The sequence below is a fragment of the Petaurus breviceps genome, unplaced genomic scaffold (genome assembly GCF_028583685.1).
Source record: "Petaurus breviceps papuanus isolate PSGF00001 unplaced genomic scaffold, PetGlider_PUasm1.0 186, whole genome shotgun sequence".
NCBI lineage: Eukaryota > Metazoa > Chordata > Mammalia > Diprotodontia > Petauridae > Petaurus > Petaurus breviceps.
Genome location: NW_027185798.1, coordinates 31,166,369 through 31,185,274, shown reverse-complemented (window position 1 = coordinate 31,185,274; position 18,906 = coordinate 31,166,369). Strand labels below are relative to the sequence as shown.

General features: G+C 47.8%; 2 protein-coding genes across 7 annotated transcripts in view; both read left to right on the top strand.

Annotated features, from left to right (window-relative positions):
* CGN (cingulin) overlaps nucleotides 1–13,384 on the top strand; it is a 22,725-nt gene extending 9,341 nt beyond the window's left edge. For 2 of the 4 annotated variants that reach the window (XM_069090005.1, XM_069090006.1), the window contains exons 4-21: nucleotides 161–230; nucleotides 312–410; nucleotides 957–1,096; nucleotides 1,276–1,408; nucleotides 1,685–1,897; nucleotides 2,705–2,853; nucleotides 3,069–3,201; nucleotides 4,218–4,424; nucleotides 4,658–4,864; nucleotides 5,261–5,518; nucleotides 6,160–6,330; nucleotides 6,483–6,644; nucleotides 7,684–7,773; nucleotides 8,294–8,377; nucleotides 8,557–8,675; nucleotides 9,302–9,410; nucleotides 9,877–10,040; nucleotides 12,014–13,384. In XM_069090005.1, coding sequence (XP_068946106.1) covers nucleotides 161–230; nucleotides 312–410; nucleotides 957–1,096; nucleotides 1,276–1,408; nucleotides 1,685–1,897; nucleotides 2,705–2,853; nucleotides 3,069–3,201; nucleotides 4,218–4,424; nucleotides 4,658–4,864; nucleotides 5,261–5,518; nucleotides 6,160–6,330; nucleotides 6,483–6,644; nucleotides 7,684–7,773; nucleotides 8,294–8,377; nucleotides 8,557–8,675; nucleotides 9,302–9,410; nucleotides 9,877–10,040; nucleotides 12,014–12,155 — 2,650 coding nt within the window. In that variant the 3' untranslated portion in view covers nucleotides 12,156–13,384. The remainder of the gene's footprint in view (nucleotides 1–160; nucleotides 231–311; nucleotides 411–956; nucleotides 1,097–1,275; nucleotides 1,409–1,684; nucleotides 1,898–2,704; nucleotides 2,854–3,068; nucleotides 3,202–4,217; nucleotides 4,425–4,657; nucleotides 4,865–5,260; nucleotides 5,519–6,159; nucleotides 6,331–6,482; nucleotides 6,645–7,683; nucleotides 7,774–8,293; nucleotides 8,378–8,556; nucleotides 8,676–9,301; nucleotides 9,411–9,876; nucleotides 10,041–12,013) is intronic. The other 2 variants (XM_069090007.1, XM_069090008.1) reach the window with 2 other exon arrangements.
* A 2,581-nt stretch (nucleotides 13,385–15,965) lies between these two features.
* The window catches only part of TUFT1 (tuftelin 1), a 41,832-nt gene continuing 38,891 nt past the window's right edge, over nucleotides 15,966–18,906 (top strand). For all 3 annotated transcript variants that reach the window (XM_069090004.1, XM_069090003.1, XM_069090002.1), the window contains exon 1: nucleotides 15,966–16,133. In XM_069090004.1, the coding sequence (XP_068946105.1) occupies nucleotides 16,074–16,133 (60 nt within the window). In that variant the 5' untranslated portion in view covers nucleotides 15,966–16,073. The remainder of the gene's footprint in view (nucleotides 16,134–18,906) is intronic.

The window sequence follows — 18,906 nt, the reverse complement described above, 5'->3', positions numbered from 1 at the left end:
CTCCCATTCTCTCCCTCCTTCCCTCTCCCTCCATATCTCTCTCCTCCCCCTCTCTGTCTCCCTCCTTCCCTTCTCCCCCCCACCCCCACTTGGTTTCCATTCATTTTTGGTCTTTACTGCTCCTTTTCAACCCTTTACTTTGTACCTTCTTTTCCCACAGGAGTTCAGAAAGTGAAACATCTGTGAAGAGGAAGGTCAGCCTGGTGCTGGAACAGATGCAGGCCCTAGCGGTGAGTGGGTGCCTTGGGGTAAAGATATGAAGCAGTGCCACAGGAGCCATATTTAGGGTTGTCTGTCCTCCCTGTCCCTAGCAGGTAACCCCTCCCAATGTCTCACAAGCCATGGTAGTGCATCGTGGGCTGGTTCAGAAGATCGATGAGCTGCAGCAAAAGCTAGATGAGGAGATGAAGGTGAGTAACCAGGCCAGGAACAGTAACAGCTGCCATTCATATAGCACTTTAAGGTTTGCAGAACACTTTGCAATATGTTCTGTTTCATTTGATCCTCACAATGAGGTAGGTACTATTGGGTGCTGTTATGATCCCCATTTTACAGGCAAGGAGCCTGAGGCAGACAGGTAAAGTGACTTGCCCAGGATCTCACAGCTAGTAAGTATCTGATTCAGGTTTCAAACTCAGGTCTTCCTGCCTTCTTGTCCAGTGTTTTATGCACTATGGTGCCACCTAGCTCCACTGGGGAGAAATAATCTGGGAAGGAAAGAAAAATGAGGAAGAAGAAATGATTGAAGCCTAGAAAGTGGTGTTCTGAATAACAGAAGGGAGCTCTTATGTCATTAGAGGCAGAAGAGGAGAAAGGGTTTAAATCCCAGCAAGTCTCTAGTCCTTCAGAATGTGCTAACAAGCCAAAAAATGAGGAAGGAATCATGGCAGCTGATCCTGTTTCCACCCCATCTCGCTGGAGGGTCCCCCTCCGTCCCCTGCCCTCTCTTCTTCCAGAAACGGCAGAAACTGGAGCTCTCTCATGAGCCATCCCGGATCGGGCTGGAACGGCAGCTGGAGGAGAGGGTAGAGGAGTGTCTACGCCTGCAGGAGAAACTGGAGAGGAAGAGGGCAGAGATGCAGCGTAGCAACCAGGAGTGAGTAGGCCCCGGGGAAGGTAGGAGGGTGACTGGGGCTTCAAGTTGAACGATGGGAGCTCTTCCCAGTGGGAGCCAGCCAGTGGAGACTGATTCCTTCAGAAGCTTTAAGACCCAGGGATCATCTAGAAGGGAAGCTGAAGCTTAACATTGACCTCTTTACCTATCTTTGCTGCCAGGCTCCAGGATATGAAACTCCTGCTGGATCAGGGTGAGAGGCTACGGCATGGGCTTGAGGACCAGCTGAAAGAGGTGCAAGACAGGCTAAAGCAAGGACAGAATCCTGAGGCTGCAAAGGAGGCCCTGTTGAAGGTAGAGGAGATGAAAGATGGCTCCCTAGCACCTATCTCCAAGGCTTCTCCAAACAGAGTTCCCTTGAATCTTTTTTCTCCTAGACACTTGGGAAGAGGGGCTGGGGTACAGAGAGCACCTACGGTTTGGCTCCAAGCAGAGACTGACTGATGGGCCTCTCACTTTATCTGCAAGCCTCTGAAGGGAGGGACTCTTATGCTAATTAAAAAGTCATGTGAAAATGGTGAAATTCAGTCCCTGACTCTTAAGAACAGCTCCTTTTCTGATTCCTATCAGGACCTACTGGACACTAGAGAGTTACTGGAGGAAGTGCTGGAGGGGAAACAGAGGCAGGAGGAACAACTCCGGCAGCGGGAGCGGGAGCTGACGGCTCTGAAGGGGGTGCTGAAGGAGGAGGTGGCCTCTCGGGACCAGGAGGTGGAACGTGTCCGGCAGCAGTGCCAACAGGACATGGAACAGCTGCGTCGCAGCATGAAGGATGCCTCCCAAGTATGTGGGTTGGCTTTGGTTGGTTGGAGGGAGACAGGGGTTTTTGGATTTTGGTATTCAGAGTCACAGTATCCTTGTCACTTACCAATAAGTTGACAAAAGTAAATAATCCTAAAGAATAAGTAGGTCAAAGAACAAATCATAGAAACATTCAATAATTTTATTAAAGAGAATGACAACAATGAGGCAATATATCAAAATTTATAGGATTCAGCCAAAGCAGTACTTAAGGGAAAATTTATATCTCTAAATGCTTACATCAGTAAAATAGAGAAAGAGTAGATCAATGAATTGGGCATGCAACTAAAAAAAAACTAAAGAAAGAAAAATCCCTAATTAAACTCCAAATTGGAAATCCTGAAAATCAAAGAAGAGATAAATAAAATTGAAAGAAAATCATTGAAATAACAAATAATGCGAGCTGTTTAAAATAAATAACCATTAGTTAATTTGATTTTTAAAAAATCAGCACCATTGATGAGGTGATTGATATTGCCAAGCCTCTGTGGGTGATAATCCAGAGGAAGAGAGGTGGTATGATCCTTGCTTTCCCTGACCTCCCAACCTAATGAAGGACTCATGTGGCAACCACTTTCATGGAAGAATGTTAAATGGGGAAAGCTTTCTGGAGAAGCCAAGCTTTAAACAGGATTTGATGGAGAGAACATTCTTTTGAAGGCCTGGTGCTACCTACCACAAAGAGGGCCAGTACAGAAAGGACTCAGGTGCCATCCTCCCTCCATTCCTCCCACAGTATACCTTCCTTGGGATTCAAATTTTTTGTCCCTTCTTTATATCTTCTACCAGGACCAGGCCACCCTGGAGGTGGAAAGGCAGAAAGTGTCAGCTCGAATTCGGGGCCTAGAGAGGGAACTCAAAGAGAGCACTGAGGAGACTGGTCACTGGCAAGACATGTTTCAGAAAAACAAAGAAGAGCTTCGAGGGACCAAGCAGGAGTGAGTTACAGTCCCTGACTTCAGCTTACCTGATTGTCATTCCCTACCCAGGTTCCAAAAATAAAATCCCCATTGTTTCTTCCCGTTCCAAGGGACTTGGCAGCTCTGGGTTTTGTGGGAAGGCTTTTGGGATGCTAATTGAAAGGAGAGGAGAGAGCCTTTGTCTCTCCCAGGTGGGAGAGCCAAGGCACCTTCATTTCTATTCTGGAATGCAGGTTGTTACAGCTTCGGCTGGAGAAGGAGGATCTGGAGGAAGAACTCAGGGAGCAAATCGGGGCTCTACAGAAGGACCTAGAGCAGGCCCGAGCCAGTGCTAAGGATAATCGTCAGGTTGAGAACCTCAAGAAGGTACCAGACAGGAACAGGAGTATGGGAGAGCAGAGATATGTCATGGGGAGATAAGTCCTTAGGATGTCTGCTCACCCCGGCAACTAACTGACCTTAGGTTTTCACTACTGCATAGAGGGAAGGCTCTTCTCCAGCTGTCCCTATGTAATCTCACCAGCCTTTCTTTTTCCTTGTGCCTCTGCATGAATCCTTGGGCCCAACTGAACTAGTCTTTTTACCGTCTGTCACTTTTTTGGGGGGTCCAGTCCTTTGATTTCATTTATGTAGGGAGTAAAAATTAAGAGCTGCAATTCACGGAATTGCCCAAGACACTAAGATTTTAAGTGACTTATCCAGTCATCCAGTATATGTCAGTGGCAGGATTTGAACTCAAGTCTTCTATATCAGAGGCTTCTTGACTCTAAGCCATCTCTAGTCACTGCACCAAGCTTTCTTATCAGTTATATGTCCTATGCAAATTCTCCTTCTTGCCTAGCATCTCCTCCTTCCTGTCCTATGTCTAGCCAATCCTTCCCCTCTCCCAAGACCCAGCCTGTGTGTCACCTCTTCCATGAAGCCTTTCTCAAGCATTCTTTGAAATGGAACTTACTTATGATACTCTACTCAGTATGTGATTATTTGTAGCCATTTATTACCAAATTACTGGAGAACAGGAATCCGTGCCTTCCTTCTCTTTTGTCCCCTGTGATGTTTAGCACATATTTAGCACAGTGTAAGCCACATCAACCAATCAACAAATAATTTGGCAAGCACTAAGATGCTCTGGAGGCAGTGACAAAACTGAAACATTCCCCGTCCCCAGGGAGCTTATAGTCTATCGGTGGATACATAGTTGCCAAATAAGTCCTTGTTGGTTAATTGACAGTAACAGGGAATTTGGTATTGTAGCACTGTCCCAGGGGCCATGCTTCTCTGGTCTTTGGTGTAGCTACCTGGCTGTTTCCTAGGTGGTTTACAAAACACTCTTCCTTTAGGCAGTGGGACAGCCTCAGAGTCTAATATCCTTGTCCCCCCAGGAGCTGCAGCGGGCACAGGAAGAACTGCAGGACCTGCAGGATTATCAAAGTCAGGAAGCTGCTGGGAGGAATCGTGCTCAGGAACTGGAGCAGGAGCTGGCAGCCCTGAGAGAAGAGGCTGAGCGGGGAAAGGGGGCTGAGCAGCAGCAGCTCCAGCTGCATAAGACCCTTCAGCAGCTTCAACAGGACTATGAAGAAACTGCCAAGGCAAGGGGAGTGGAAGGGAGGCTTTAGGAGAGAGGCAGGGGGATCTGGAAGAGCCAGCAAGTCAGGAGGAGAGGCACATGATTACAGGCATATATTTCTGAAATCCTGGGGATCTTGGGAATGTGGTTTAGCCAGCCAGGGTGGGTTGGAAGGCTTGGAGCTCAGTGGTCAGCCTGCTGTATCTGTTTGGGTTGGGTTGGGGCAGAGTCTGAGCTGCCTCTATGCTTCCCCAGGCCAAGGCAGCAGCTGAAGCAGAGGCAGCCCTTATGGGGCAGCGGCGGGCAGCAGTGGAATCAACCCTACGTGAAACCCAGGAGGAAAACGATGAATTCCGGCGGCGGATCTTGGGCCTGGAACAGCAGCTGAAGGAGGCCCGGAGCTTGGCTGAGGGTGGAGAAGCTGTTGAGGCAAGGCTTCGGGACAAGCTACAGCGGCTGGAGGTCAGTCATTGTTACGCCAGCATCAGCTTTTCCTTCTGCCTGTCGCCCCTAGAACCTCAATTCTCCCCACATGTTGGATAACTCAGCTTATGGCATGTCAAATTTTCTCCCCCAAAAGCCTCTATTTCTGCTTTGATCTTGTTATCTGTGCTTTAATTTCTATGTTCCAGCATCTAAACCTTTACTCTTTGCCTCAGTTTATCTCTTTCGCTATCTTGGGCTTACTTATTTTGTTCTTCAGTTTCCCTCCTGGTCCTTCCAGGCCTGATTCCATTAAATACCTTGTCACACATCTTCCACCCTCTTACCTTCAGACAAGTTAAAACGAAAGCTTTGCTCCTGCCCCACCAATCCCTACTTCCCTACCCACCTTAGCCCCATGTCCCCTCCCTGCAGGCAGAGAGACAGCGGCTCGAGAAGGCCCTGAACATATCTCAAGAAGAAGAGGAATCACTGGCCGGGGCAAAGCGGATGCTGGAGGGACGGCTGGAGGAGGCGCAACGAGGTCTTGCACGTCTGGGGCAAGAGCAGCAGACGTTAAATCGAGCCCTGGAGGAGGAAGGGAAGCAACGGGAAATTCTTCGGCGGAACAAAGCTGAGCTAGAAGAGCAGAAACGACTGTTGGATAAGACTGTAGAGAAGCTGAACAAGGAGGTGAGGGGCCAAGTCCTGGCCTAGCCCTTAGACACATTCCTTCTGAGGGCAAGATCAGGTGTTTGGGAACTGGAGGCCCCTTGCTTCCCTCCATCACTTAAAAGGACATTTTATTCTGTCCCTCACTCCCCCAGATCTAGTGAGGAAATGTCCTGAGCAAAACCATAAAGTAGCTCTTTCTCACTCCTCCTCTGTTTAGGGTTGGGGGTGTGGCATCTTGCGGTCTTTTCCACCAGGGCTTAGATAAAAGGTGTTAGCTAATAAGAGCTTCTGATTTTTAATGTGTTGTCCCAGGCAGGGATATTTATTATGAAAAATATTTAACCCCCAAATAAATTAATCTCTAGTGGCAGATTTGCAGGCTATTAGGGAACACATTTTTGTGGAGGAGAGTTTTCTTGGTTATCTCTCAAATTAAAATGTTCTTTTTATCAGGCCCCTTTTGATCATTCTGCTAAATGAGAGTATAGGCCTGACTTGATGGGGTTAGGGCACGGTTCTGGATACAGAGGTTACACTGGGATGCCCTGTGATGGAGAGGCCTCTGGAGAGAGTCTTAGAAATCAAGTCCCTATGAAGGATATTAGGGCATATGTTAAGAAAGGTGGTACTCCAACTTGTGTTTTTTCTCTATTTTTCAGTTGGAGAAAATTGGAGAAGAGTCACAGAGAGCCCTGGGGCAGCTTCAGGCTGAACTGGAAGAATACAAGGAGAAGGCTCGGCGAGATGTAGCAGGTGCCCAGCGCCAGGCCAAGGAATGGGCCACTGAGGCAGAGAAGGCAGCCGGAGGGCTGGGCCAGCTGCAGGATGAGGTAGATGGGGCAATGAAGGTGCTGAGAATTTGTCTCTTAACTGGAAGGGGCAAGGTTTATCCTTCCCTTCTCTTCTGACAGCGATTCCTATAGTTACCAGGTGTCTGGCAGGGTTTGGAGACTACCAATGCCCCTTCCCCCTTTTCCTTCAGGCCCAGCGACTACGCCAGACCTTGCAAACACTGCAGGCTGAGCGAGATACAGCTTTGCTAGATAAGGACCTGCTAACCCAGAGACTACAGGGGTTGGAGCAGGAGACTGAAAGCAAAAAACGTTCCCAGGATGACAAGGTCCGGCAACTCAAGAATCTAGAGGTGAGCCATAATGCTGGATTCCATGATGAAACATTCAACCTCAGTCCCAGTGCTTATTTATTATAAGTTAATAATAATGATACATAAGTTTTCTTTACAACAGTCCGAATCAGTCAGTAAGTTTTTATTAAGCACCTACTATGGACCAGGCACTGGGAATACAAAGAACAAGCACAGGCAGTCCCTGCTCCCAAGGAGCCCATAGTCACGACAGCCCTGTGAGGTAGGCAGTACAAATATTCCTTCCATTCTATGCTGAGTCAGTGTGGCTTAGTTGTTAAGAGAGCTGGCCTTGGAGTCAGTAAGACCTGAAGTCAAGTCCTCCTTCTGACCTATTTGCTCCATGACTGGACCTCTCAGTACCCTAGACAACTGCCCTAAGACTAAGTAACAAAACAGTTTTTGATCTGCTTTGGGAGAGAGACTATCTTCATGAGGGAGTTCCCTACACCAGGGAAATCATGGGTCCAGGACAGAACAAAAACAGAACCAAACCAAAAAGTGGACGTGGGAACTGAGATTCAGAGGCCCCAGTTCTCCCTCCTGGTTACATACCGGTAGCTAACAAGTGGTTGAACTAGGCTTCAAATCTTGGCCTTCCTGCTGGTAAGTTCAGTGGTCTTGCCGATCTTGACCCTCAATACCTGGGGTTTCCTTCCATGGATCCCTCACTGTCATCCTTGTGGTTTAACTTTTATTTTTCACCATGCTTGACTACTTGGAGCTTTCCTGTTTCTTATTGCATTGTCCCTTGTGAAACCAGACTTGCCCTTGACAACCAGTTTAACTATTGTCTTGACCTTGGGGGCTTGTCTTCCTTTTGTTCCCTAGAGGAATGAAAAGAACGCTTTCCCTTCCTTTCCTGTGAACCACTTACCTGGCCAGCAGAGGGCACTGTCCCCATGGTTCCTGCTGGTAACCATAAGTTGAGTGTGAGAGAAGAAGGTCCTGGGCTACAGAATGAGCCTTGGGGAAGGTCAGGGAGGGCCTCTACAGGGTCCTGCTCAGGCAGGAAATTAACCTGTCATCTCCCTATTAGGAAAAGGTCTCACGCCTGGAGGCAGAGCTAGATGAGGAAAGAAACACGGTGGAGCTTCTGACAGATCGAGTGAACCGAGGGCGAGACCAGGTGATGTGTTGCTGCTTCTCTCCCATTTTCCCCAGCTCTGGTCAATAAGCACTGGGCCCAGCTCAAAGATGTCAAAGCCCCCTCTGCTTGGGATGTTGGCCATGGATGCTTTAGGGACCAGCCAGTCCAGTGGCATCAATGCTAATCACTGTCCAGGAGGGGGCGTTGCTCCTCTTTATGAGGAAAGGCTGACAGGGTAGAGTGGGAGGAGAAGGCGTGTCTGACTGGGGCTCAGATTGGACTCCTTCCCTTTTTGGTAGAAGGTAGCTTTTCAATCACTTGAGGTTTTTCTAGTAGTCTGGATTCCTTCTGGGAGGCTAATTAAATGGATTGCCTTGCCTAACTGCTCTCCCTTTTCCAATCCTGCCCCTCATGACCCCAAAGTCACAACAGAAAAACAGGGTCCTGGGGGTGGTCCCAGGACTATGAGAAAGCCCACTGTCACCAGTGGAGTTCCATCCCTTGGGGTATCCTTGTTCCCTATCCATCCCATCTGGAATCTCTCCAACCCCAAATCTAGATCGACCAGCTGAGAGGAGAGCTGCTGCAGGAGAGGTCCAGTCGGCAAGACCTGGAATGTGATAAGATCTCTCTGGAGAGACAGGTGAGAGGCTGTTGGCAGGGGATGAAGGACAGGTGTTGAGTGACAGACACTGGGGACAATCAGAAGCCAGAGAGCCACCCACTTCGCTGAAGCACTTTGAAGGTCTCCCATAGCATTGTCTTTATGGATAGCCCTGGAATTGAGTTCAGTGGGAAAACCAAAGATGTCCTATTCCCCAGAACAAGGATCTGAAGAACCGACTGGCCAGCTCAGAGGGGTTCCAGAAGCCCAGCGCCAGCTTCTCTCAGCTGGAGTCACAGAACCAGGAGCTGCAGGAGCGACTTCAGGCTGAAGAGAGGTAAATAGATAGAACAGCTACTCCTGAGTTGTCTCTGCAATCTGTTGTAGACTACCAGCCAAAAAGTTGTGAGGGGGCTGGGTGACCCAGTGGATAAAGAAAGCACTGGTCCTGGAGTCAGGAAGATCTGAGTTTGAATATTGCTTCGAACACTTATTAGATAGTGTTGTGACCTTGGGTAAATTTACTTAATTCTCTGAGCCTCAGTTTCTCCATCTTTGGAGAAGTGGGTCTGGTTTCAATGACTTCTAAGATCCCATCCATCTTTTTGTTTTGTTTTTTGAGTCAGTTAAGTGACTTGCCTGGGGTCACACAGCTAGTAAGTATCTGAGGCCAGATTTGAACTCAGGCCTTCCTGATTCCAGGACTAGTGCTCTATCCAGTACACTACTAAGCTGCCCTCCCCCCCACCCCGTCCATCTTTAAAGCTATGATATCTAATACCCCTTAGGCAAGACTTGCCATCCTATGCCCTTCCAGATCCCATGGCTGTGCTTTTCCTCTTTAGTGTTAGCTCCCATGACCAAGTGAAGCTGTTTTTTAGCAAGAGGGAAAAGGGGTAAAGGGATACACCATGTAATTCTCCTACTAGTGGTAGCTATGAGCAATCTCCACCCATCCCTTAGGGAGAAGATGCTTCTGCAGACCACGAACCGAAAACTGGAAAGGAGGGTTAAAGAGCTTTCCATCCAGATTGATGATGAAAGACAGCATGTAAATGACCAGAAGGATCAGGTATGGATATGAGATGGAGACAGGGTCAGAGTGTGCATAAAACACATATGTGCATATCCCCTTTCTAGGCAGCATGTTCTCCCAGTTTTTCCAGCTGTCTTATTCTTTTTAAAGCAATTGGGGTTAAGTAACTTGCTCAAGGTTACACGGACAGTTATTTCTGGGTGTGGTGTTGAGTGTCTGAGTCCGGGATTCGATCTCCAGGTCATCCCGACACTGGAGCCGGTGCTCTTACTCACTGAGCCACCTGGCTACCCCTCGCCCTGTCTTATTCTGTGTATGAATGAGTGTGTCAGTGTGTTTATGGATGGTGACCCATAGAGTCTGAGCTAAACCATCAGCAGCACACAGGCCATAAGCTGCAAGCTTTGGCAGTTTTCCATCCTCCCTCAGTCGGGATCAGTTGGAGGAGGAGGAGGAGCCCGCTTCAGGGTGGCAGATGTTCTAATCCATGACTTCTCCCTAGCTGAGCCTGCGGGTGAAGGCCCTGAAGCGACAGGTCGATGAGGCAGAAGAGGAAATTGAACGGTTGGATGGTTTGAGGAAGAAGGCCCAGCGTGAGCTGGAAGAACAGCATGAGGTCAATGAGCAGCTGCAGGCCCGGGTGAAGGCCTTGGAAAAGGATTCCAGGTAGGTTCCAAAGGGGTGGGGAGGGAGAGATGGAGGAGAAGGTGAGGAGGGAGGCAAACAGGCTCCGCTCAGCGCCTGGTTCTGGCTGGCCTTGTAGGGAGGAGCTCTGTTGGAGAGCTTAGACCTTGACTGACTGTATGCATGATAGGTCTGCGCTGCCCACGGCTCTCTGATTGCGTCCCGGAAACTTGATCATCTCTAGTATCTGGGTGGGATCTGGGCTCAGGAAAACTGAGGTCAACATCTGCCTCAGACACTTATATCCCTAAGCAAGCCACCTAACCTCTGTCTGCTTTAATTTTCACAACTATAAAATGGGGATAAATGATAGCACCCGTTTCTTAGGGCTGTTGTGAGGATCATATGAGATAATATTTGTAAAGTGCTTTGCAAACCTTGAAGTGATATATATGCTCACTGTTACTATTATTTTTGCTTTTTGGAGGGGGGAGGGCAGGGCAATTGGGGTTAAGTGACTTGCCAAAAGTCACAGGCTAGTAAGTGTCAAGTGTCTGAGGTCTTATTTGAACTCAAGTCCTCCTGACTCCAGGGCCTGTGCTCTTTTCACTGCGCCACCTAGTGGTCCCTAGCTGTTATTATTCTTGTGATTTTACCCAAGCTGAGAGAAGATTCTGAAAGTAAGACTCTTTGAATTCAACAAGCATTTATTTTTTTTATCTTTTTTTTTTTTTATTAATTTGTTTGTTTGGGGCGGCCAGGTAGCACAGCAAGTAAGAGCACCGGCTCCAGTGTTGAGAAGACCTGGAGATCGAATCCCAGGCTCAGACACTTAGCACCCACCCAGAAACACCTGGCCGGGTAACCTTGCGCAAGTTACTTAACCCCAATTGCTTAGGGGCAGCCAGGTGGCTCAGCGAGTAAGAGCACCGGCTCCAGTGTCAGGATGACCTGGATCAAATCTGGGCTCAGATACTCAGCACCACACCCAGAAACACCTGGCCGGGTAACCTTGAGCAAGTTACTTAACCCTGATTGCATTTAAAAAAAAAAATTAATTTGTTTGTTTCCTTTTAGTTTACAGGATTCAATTCCACAATTCCTTGAGTTTCACATTTTGTCCCCCTCCCTCCCCTCCCCCCCATGGCGGCTTATAGTCAAGTATAGGATCTGTAAATACTTTCACATTATACATTAGTCAGGTTATAAGGATGGATTGTACCAGCTGGAATGAAAAATGGTAAAGAGGACATAAAACCAAATAAGAGAAGGAAAAAGATCAGGTATTTTGCTTTCACCTGGATATAAACTTAGTTCTTTCTAGTTCTTTCTCTGGATGTACATACTTCTCTCCATCATGAGTCTTTTGGGATTGACTTATATCACTGCATTGCTGAGAAGAGTCCAGTCTATCAAAGTTGGTCATCACACATACGTTGTGTCTGTAATTGTGTACAAATTTCTCCTGGTTCTACTCTTCTCACTCAGCATCAGTTCTTTTAAGCCTCTCCAGGTAAATATGAAGACCATCTGCTCCTCATTTCTTATAGCACAATAGTATTCCATAACATGCATATACCACAACTTGTTCAGCCATTTCCCAATTGATGGGCACCCCCTTAATTTCCAATTCTTTGCTACCACAAAAAGAGCTGCTGTAAACATTTTTGTACATATGGGTCTTTCTCCCATTTCTATGATCTCTTTGGGATATAACCCTAGGAGCTTTGGGCATAATTCCAGATTGCTCTCCAGAAAGGCTGGATCAGTTCACAACTCCACCAGCAATGCATTAGTTCAACAAGCATTTATTACGTTCCATATATGTGCAAGAGGCTGTGCAAGGTACTAGGGATATAGAGAGAAAAAAATAGGAAAAATGATCCTTTTTTCCCTAGGGAGATGACCTTCTAGCTGTTGGCTGGGCCAGCTTAGGCAAAAGAATTGGGTTTTGACTCTCTGCCATCAAATCTGCATCAGTTCTGACTGACAGTACTCTCTCTCTCTCTCCCTAGGCGCAAGGCTACCCGCTCAGCAGCTGAGGCATCCCTCAAGCATGATGGGCTGAGCTCCGATGAGGAATTTGACAATATCTATGACCCATCATCCATTGCATCACTGCTCACCGAGAGCAACCTCCAGACCAGTTCTTGCTAGCCCTTGCTCAGCAAGGAGACTAGTGGCCAAGTTGCAGAAGGTCCTTCCCTCCCCTAGCCCTCAGCTCCCTTTCCCCCTGATCACCAAATGACCCTGCTAGAGCTGGGTCTGGATGGTGGAAAGCGGAATTCCTGAGCAGGGAGAGAACAGGGCTTTCCCTCCCTTACTTTCCATGTGAACAAAGACCTTGGGTGGGAGTGGGTAAATGACAGGGGAGAAGAAATTAAGAGATTTAAACCTCCAGAATTTGTATTTTTTCAGCCTCTTTATCCTAAGGCTCAGGGACATTCCCCATGGGATCCCTTTACCCATCCTTTTCCTGATCGGGTAAGGAGGCTTGGGAGAAGGGAGACATCATGGGCTGTGGACGCGCTGGCGTGGTCCTGCCTGCTTTTCTTTGCACAATCTGGGGGTCACTGGGGTTACCCCCCGTGCCTCTAGACCTTCCATTTTACCTTAACCTGCTTTGAGCCAGCAGATGCAAGGGACCATTTCTCCTTTTCTGGAGTCATTCTCCTTACCTTCTCAGTGCCTTAGCTAGGGTGAGGAGATGAGGTGGTTCTCCTTCAAGCACAGCCTCCTCACAGAGCCACCTGGTTCCCCTTTTGGCCTTGTGTTTATCTTCATTCCCCAGGTAGCTGGCTAAGAAGGTAAAACAAGGAAAGCTGCTGTGATTCCTGGTGAGAGGAGAACTGAAAAAGGCCTGTGCTAGGCTAACGTGGTGGTGTGGGAAGGATGGGCTTCGCTGGGATTGGGATGGGCTCTGTGCTTATGATTTGGTTGGGCCCAGGGAGCCCTGCCAGCAGTCTAAGTACATTTAAAGATTCACAGATCAAAGAGCCTTTTCAGGTCTAATGGTTCCACTGCGGCCTTCCCACAGATCTACTCCTGGCCTCAATGGGAAATCCAAGGATCCCTCCTTTTCTCAGGAGCCTGGTCCTTAGTGCTAGCTCCTTTGCCTCAAGCTGGGAATTCTGACTTCAAAATGGACCTGGAGGAGGAAATGAAGACCTCCATCCTCCTGTCTTTGGCTTTTTAGGATGGACCCAGCCCGCATGAGTCATCTCTAGGAGCCTGGGGGAGGGAAGCATGACTACACTTACCAATGACTTGTAACTTTGTGATTTTTGTACCTCTGTTCCTTGGGCAAATCGGACATCTCTCTTTCCCTCCATTTTTTTCCTCTTTGATTTTATTTTAAATTAAAATACATATCTTTATATTGTGAACTTTGTTGTTCCCTCATCTTTCCTCTGTGGTTGTTTTCCTATGAAGTAAGCCCTGGAATTCTTAACATCCAGGAGGTGAAATTGGAAGGCACTTCAGAGCTCCACATGATGGGTCAGGGGAGAGGAGGGGGTTGAGCACCACAAGCTGGGGCCTGAGAAAAACCCAAGAGTCCTGGCTGTACAACCTGTCCCATTCTCCACTAAATTCAAGGGAGGTAAAAAAAAGGCATGGAGGTTGTTGAGTCTGTTAGGGGCAGAGGGGCTTTGAAGGGGTGGGAGGAATGATTGGGCAGATAGGGAGCTAAATAGAACCGGTTCTCTTATTCCCTGGGGCTATCAGGACAAGGGGAAAGGGAACTCCCCAACACCCATCTCTCAGGTGCAAGGGTCCCCACCCATTCTTAGTTGGCATAGGGCCCAATCCCTGCCTGGAAACCAATCCTGTTCAAGTGTCTGCTTTGAAAGGGGAGGCTACCCCAAAGCTTCTCCCATCTTTAGGCATGGGGTTATCTCTAGTGCTATTCATCTCTGTGTTCCCCGCCAGGGTACCTGGTGGATTTGAGGGGTGTGACAGCAGCAGACTTGCCAAACGTGCCTGGGGCCACCTGCAATCTTTCCAATGCCAGACTCATCACAGCTCACTCTGAGAAGGAGCCCTAACTTACCTGTGACCCAGTGTGATAATCACCTGCCTAGAGTAGTAGATAGAGTGCCTGGACTGGGAACTGGAACCTCTGGGTCTCACTCTTGTCTTCCTTTGGGATGTTTTAAGTAGAAGAAAGAGAATTTTGCTTACTTGTCTTTGCAATTTCTTCTTACCTGTTTATACTTCTGGAGACTTTGTTTTAAAATTGCTATCAATACGAAAATTGAGATAATGCTAGCCTACATTCCTTTGCTATTACTTGTTTACATGTTGAGAAATTTCATAAAAGGATGCTGGTAAATAGAGTCCATCCAGAAGTGTGCAACCAAATTCATGGGAGTAGTGGGAAGCCGTGACTACAAAGATTATTTGAAGGAACTGGGGCTGTTTTGTCTAGAAAACAAGGCTTAGGGAGGACCCTGAAAATAGCTAGTGATAACAGCTAACACTTATTTAGTGCTTTACGGTCTGCGAAGTGTTTTACATATATTATCTCATTTGGTCCTCAACAACCCTGTGAGGTAGGTGCTATTATCCTCAATTTATAGATGAGAAAACAGACTGAGAGATTAAATGATTTGCCTGCAGTCACACAGCTTAGTTATCTGAGGCTGAACTCAAACTCGAGTTTTCTTAACTAAATCCTGCACTGTCATCTGTATCACCAAGCTACTTTTGAATGATTCTTATCTTCAAATACTGAAAGGACTGTCATGTAAAAGGGAGGCTAGATTTATTCTCCTTGGCCTCTGAGGGCTGAATCCAGTAATGCACAGAAGTTGCAGAGGCAGATAAAAGAAAAAAACTCCAAGTTGAGTTCCCCTAAAGTAGAATAAGCTGGCACTGAAAATGACTACTGATCTCCATCACTGAAAATCTTTTGAGTAGAGCATTGACAATTTTGGTGAGGGAATTCTTAAGCTGTTCCTGTTTGGACTAGATAACCTGTGAGATTCTTTCCAACTGGGAGATTCTACAATTTTGTGAAGCATACAAGATGACTTCCTGGGATCAAGTTACAAGACTGATGAGGCTTAGGGCAAGCCCATCCAGTTCCTGGGAGTACAGATCACTCTTTTGGCAGTTCAGCCCACCTGTATCGCCCATAGAGAAGAGCAGCTGCAGTTGATTCTAAACCCCGCCCGGGCAAAAACAGAACCAGCTGGCATCCACCAACAGGTTCTTGCCAAATCAGGGCACCTGACAGGCAGGCCTAAACTCAGCTTTGGTGAGGTGGACTTGCTGACATGTATAACTACAGGGGGAAGGGAAAAGGACCATCCAGCCCCACAAAGCTCTCAGGCTTACAATATTGCAAGGTTTAGAACTGGAAAGGACCTTTTTTTTTTTTTAAGCCTTTTACAGATAAGGAAACCGAGTAGCAGAGATGAGTCTCCAACATTTTCCTTTTCCATGGCCAGTCTATATTCCTCTATCGGGTTACATCCAGACGAGCTGGGAACTAATTCTTTGCTTGGGGAGGGGGAAGGAGACGCTGGGGAAGACAGTTGGAGAGGAAAGGAACAGAGAGGGAAAGTCAGATGTCCTAAAATCTACTTTATTTACTACCTGTCTGACTTTAAATAGGCCCCTCCCCCTCTTGGGCTCTCAGTTTCCTTAGCCGTTCAATGAGATGGGGCTGGATCTTATTTACCCGAGCTCTCAGGTACTCTGCAACTCTCTTATCTTCCTGGGCTGCAAAGTAACACGACTGAAATGGACACTGGAGACCTGGGAAGTCACTCCTGTGTGGCGCCATAGCCCCGCCCTTTATGCAAATAAAGCTGCCTCCAAGAGGGCGTGGCCGGGCTCTTAAAGTCCTGGCCCGCCCCTAGCTACTTCCCCCGCCCCTTTGCCCTCTTCCAGTTGGCTGAGCCCAGACTAAGAGGAGGCGTGGCTTCCTCTGGCGGCCCTTGGCTCGATGCGCCTATATAAGGGGGGGCGGGTCTCAGCCTCCCGCCTTCCCAGTAGGAGCTGGACCGCTGCGGAGCTGGGTGCTGGCCTTTTCGGAGCCGCTCCGGAGCGGTCCGGGGCCGGAAGACAATGAACGGGACGCGCAACTGGTGTACTCTGGTGGACTTGCACCCCGAGGGGGAGAGCGCGGTAAGAAGAAGGGGCAGCGGCTGGCCGGGGTGCAGTCCCGTCCCCCAGTCCCCCATCCCTTCTTTCCTTGCCCTGCTCCCCTTCCCCGCCCCATGCCCAGTTTCGCCTGGTCGTCTTAGGCGTTTCCTGCCAGTCCTGGTCCGGGATATTGGCCCGCAGCCCTTGGGAGGTGACAGCCTGTCCTTGGCTCCCCAGGACATCGCCGGTGGCGGAGACGACCTTAGCCCTTGAACCTTGGATCACTCGTTAACCGAGCCTTGTGAGAGGGAGGGAGGAAGGCCATCTTTCAATTCAGCCTGTCTTCGTGAAGCCCTTGGCCATATGCTAGGTGCTTTAGCTAATTGTACTTGGGAATAAAGGGTAACCCTGCCCTCCCAGAACTTGCATTCTGCTGGAGAGCGGCACACATGCACGCAAGGAGCTTATACTAAATACCAGGTAGTCTGAGAAGAGAGACAGGAATAGCCATTGAGGGGAAATCAGGAAAGGCTTTATAGAGAGGGTGGCAACCTTAGCTGACGGTCCTCGAAGGAAGTTGGACGTTCTTTGATGCCGGCGAGGAGCCAGAAAATAATAGGGGAAAGACTCAAGAGGATTGGGAGTCCGAGTTAAGATAATTGTTTGTGTGAACCTGGAAAAACTGATGAACTCTTTCAGCACTACACTTCTACTAATCTGTAAAATGGGGATTATATAATAGTATTTGCTTCCCCCACCTTACAGGTTCATTGTGAGGCCATCACTTAGTCTACCTAGAAGTAACCGTGTAAAAGAGTGATGGTGAGATAGATGCCGATAATGAATTTATGTGACAGAGTTGTGAATCCAGGGAGGTCCTGCTTTGTATTTACTTTATTTCTGATAATCTTTCAGTTTCCGATTTCTCTCTGTGTCCTGTAGCATCAGAGATGTACCTGAGCTCTTAAAAGATTGATGGAGAGTACTTTTTGGACAAACGACAAAAAAAGGCTAGGCCAGCCCTTCCCCCTCCTTATTCAGGTTCCTCCTGTGGAGCAAGATTCAAATGAAAACCACCCAGAGAGTCATGTCTTTCTTTGAGAGCGGCTTTTTCTGCTGTGGAGAGACCCATCTCCCAGGAGATTCTCTACTTGGGACTATTCCTCTATCCAACAGGCTCTGACCCCAACCTACTTCTGGTTTGGTCTGGAGTGTCTTTTAGTTTTACTCCTGTCTTTGATCTCCAAGTCTGAGAGAGGCCAGGGCACAGGAGGAGGAGTTGGGACCAGAGAGGGGCTCTGGTCCTTTGCTACACAGATCTCCTCACCCTAAAGCATTGTGTGCCCCACCACTTCTTTGACCCTACTACCCAGCTCTTCCTAGAGTTTCCCAGGGAGAGGAGGTGGAGGGTGAACTGTGTGGTTCTATGTTTTCTGGCTCCTCTAGAGCACTTTACCCAGCGTGGGTGTGTCTGGTTTCATAGATTTTCAAGCTGCTATGGTTTAGAGTGAAACAGGATAGGTGATGTTTGTAAGGAGGTGTGTCTCCCTTCTCCCTGGATTTTTTTCTCTTCTTTTGTGGCTGCCTGATGCATTGTCCTTGAGGTAGCCCTCATCCAACTCACATGTTAATTCAGTTAAATTATATTTGTGCAGTGGTAATTTCGTATAATTGGCATTGGAATTCACCCATCATTCCCCTTGCCTCCTGCCCCCCAGCAAAGGAAATCGAGTTTCTTTCAAGCAGATAGATGCCTTGGCAGTGGTTACTTTTCTTCCTTTATCCTATCCCAGTTTCTGGATTCTTAACAGAACATTCATTCTCTTTTGTTCTTTGCCCTAGCCTGGCCCTATGATTTGTTGTTCTCTGTCCCTGATGGGGGCAGGGAGAAAGAAAAGGGAAGCAGGGAATGGACAGGGAGGGGGGATATTCAAATCTCTGCATAGATGAAGAAACTGAGTCTCAGAGAAGGCAGGGCTCTCCTGAGGTCATTAGGTCAAAGCATTGGTTTTGTTTAAAATGATCCCTGTTCCTTCAGTCTCTGTTTTATTTTTTTTTTCTTGTCTGGTAGAGCAGAAAAATGGATAAGGAAATAGGGAGAATGGAATTCAGACCTTCTCTTTTCTGAAAGAATCTGAAACCAGATCCCTTTGAACACTGGGGAGGTAGAAATTCCCTCATACTTTTTGTCTGTAGGGGTCAAAGCAAAGGTTTATCTTGCACTTAGATTGGAGAGGGGTGAACTGGGCAGTTACTAGCTCTTCCTGGACCTTGAAGGAGGTGGGTGGGGATGAAAAGCAGGCAAAGGAGGCTCCCCTCAGATGATGTCCTGGATTTTTCTCTTCTGACCCAGCCCTACTAGGATTTATGGCTCTCTGGCTCCTCTCCAAAAGCCAGTTAATACTTATTGATGGATTCCTTTGTGAGTGGGCAGTGTAGTTGTCTGAACCAAAGCATGGAATCCAGGAGGGGGAGTCAAGAGCCAGTGTGTCTTTTTGAGTTTTCCCATATCTGTGTGTCTAGGAACACACGTGGATATGATTTATGTGAGCCTTAAAACATCCTCTGACTTCCCCTTTCTCTGTTGGAGGAGGACAGCAGCAGAGATGAACCAAAACAGCAGATAACCTAAATGTCTCTTATTTAAATGAATTGAAAAGCCTTTGTTAAATGCTTACTATGTGCCAGGCTATTTATATGTGGCATGGATTCTCTGATTTTAACCAGCTTCCCCCAACACACACATACGCCAAGATTTACTTTCCTCCTTGTTATCTGCTTTTCTTAACCTTTTTTGGTGGGGGACCTCTGTGGC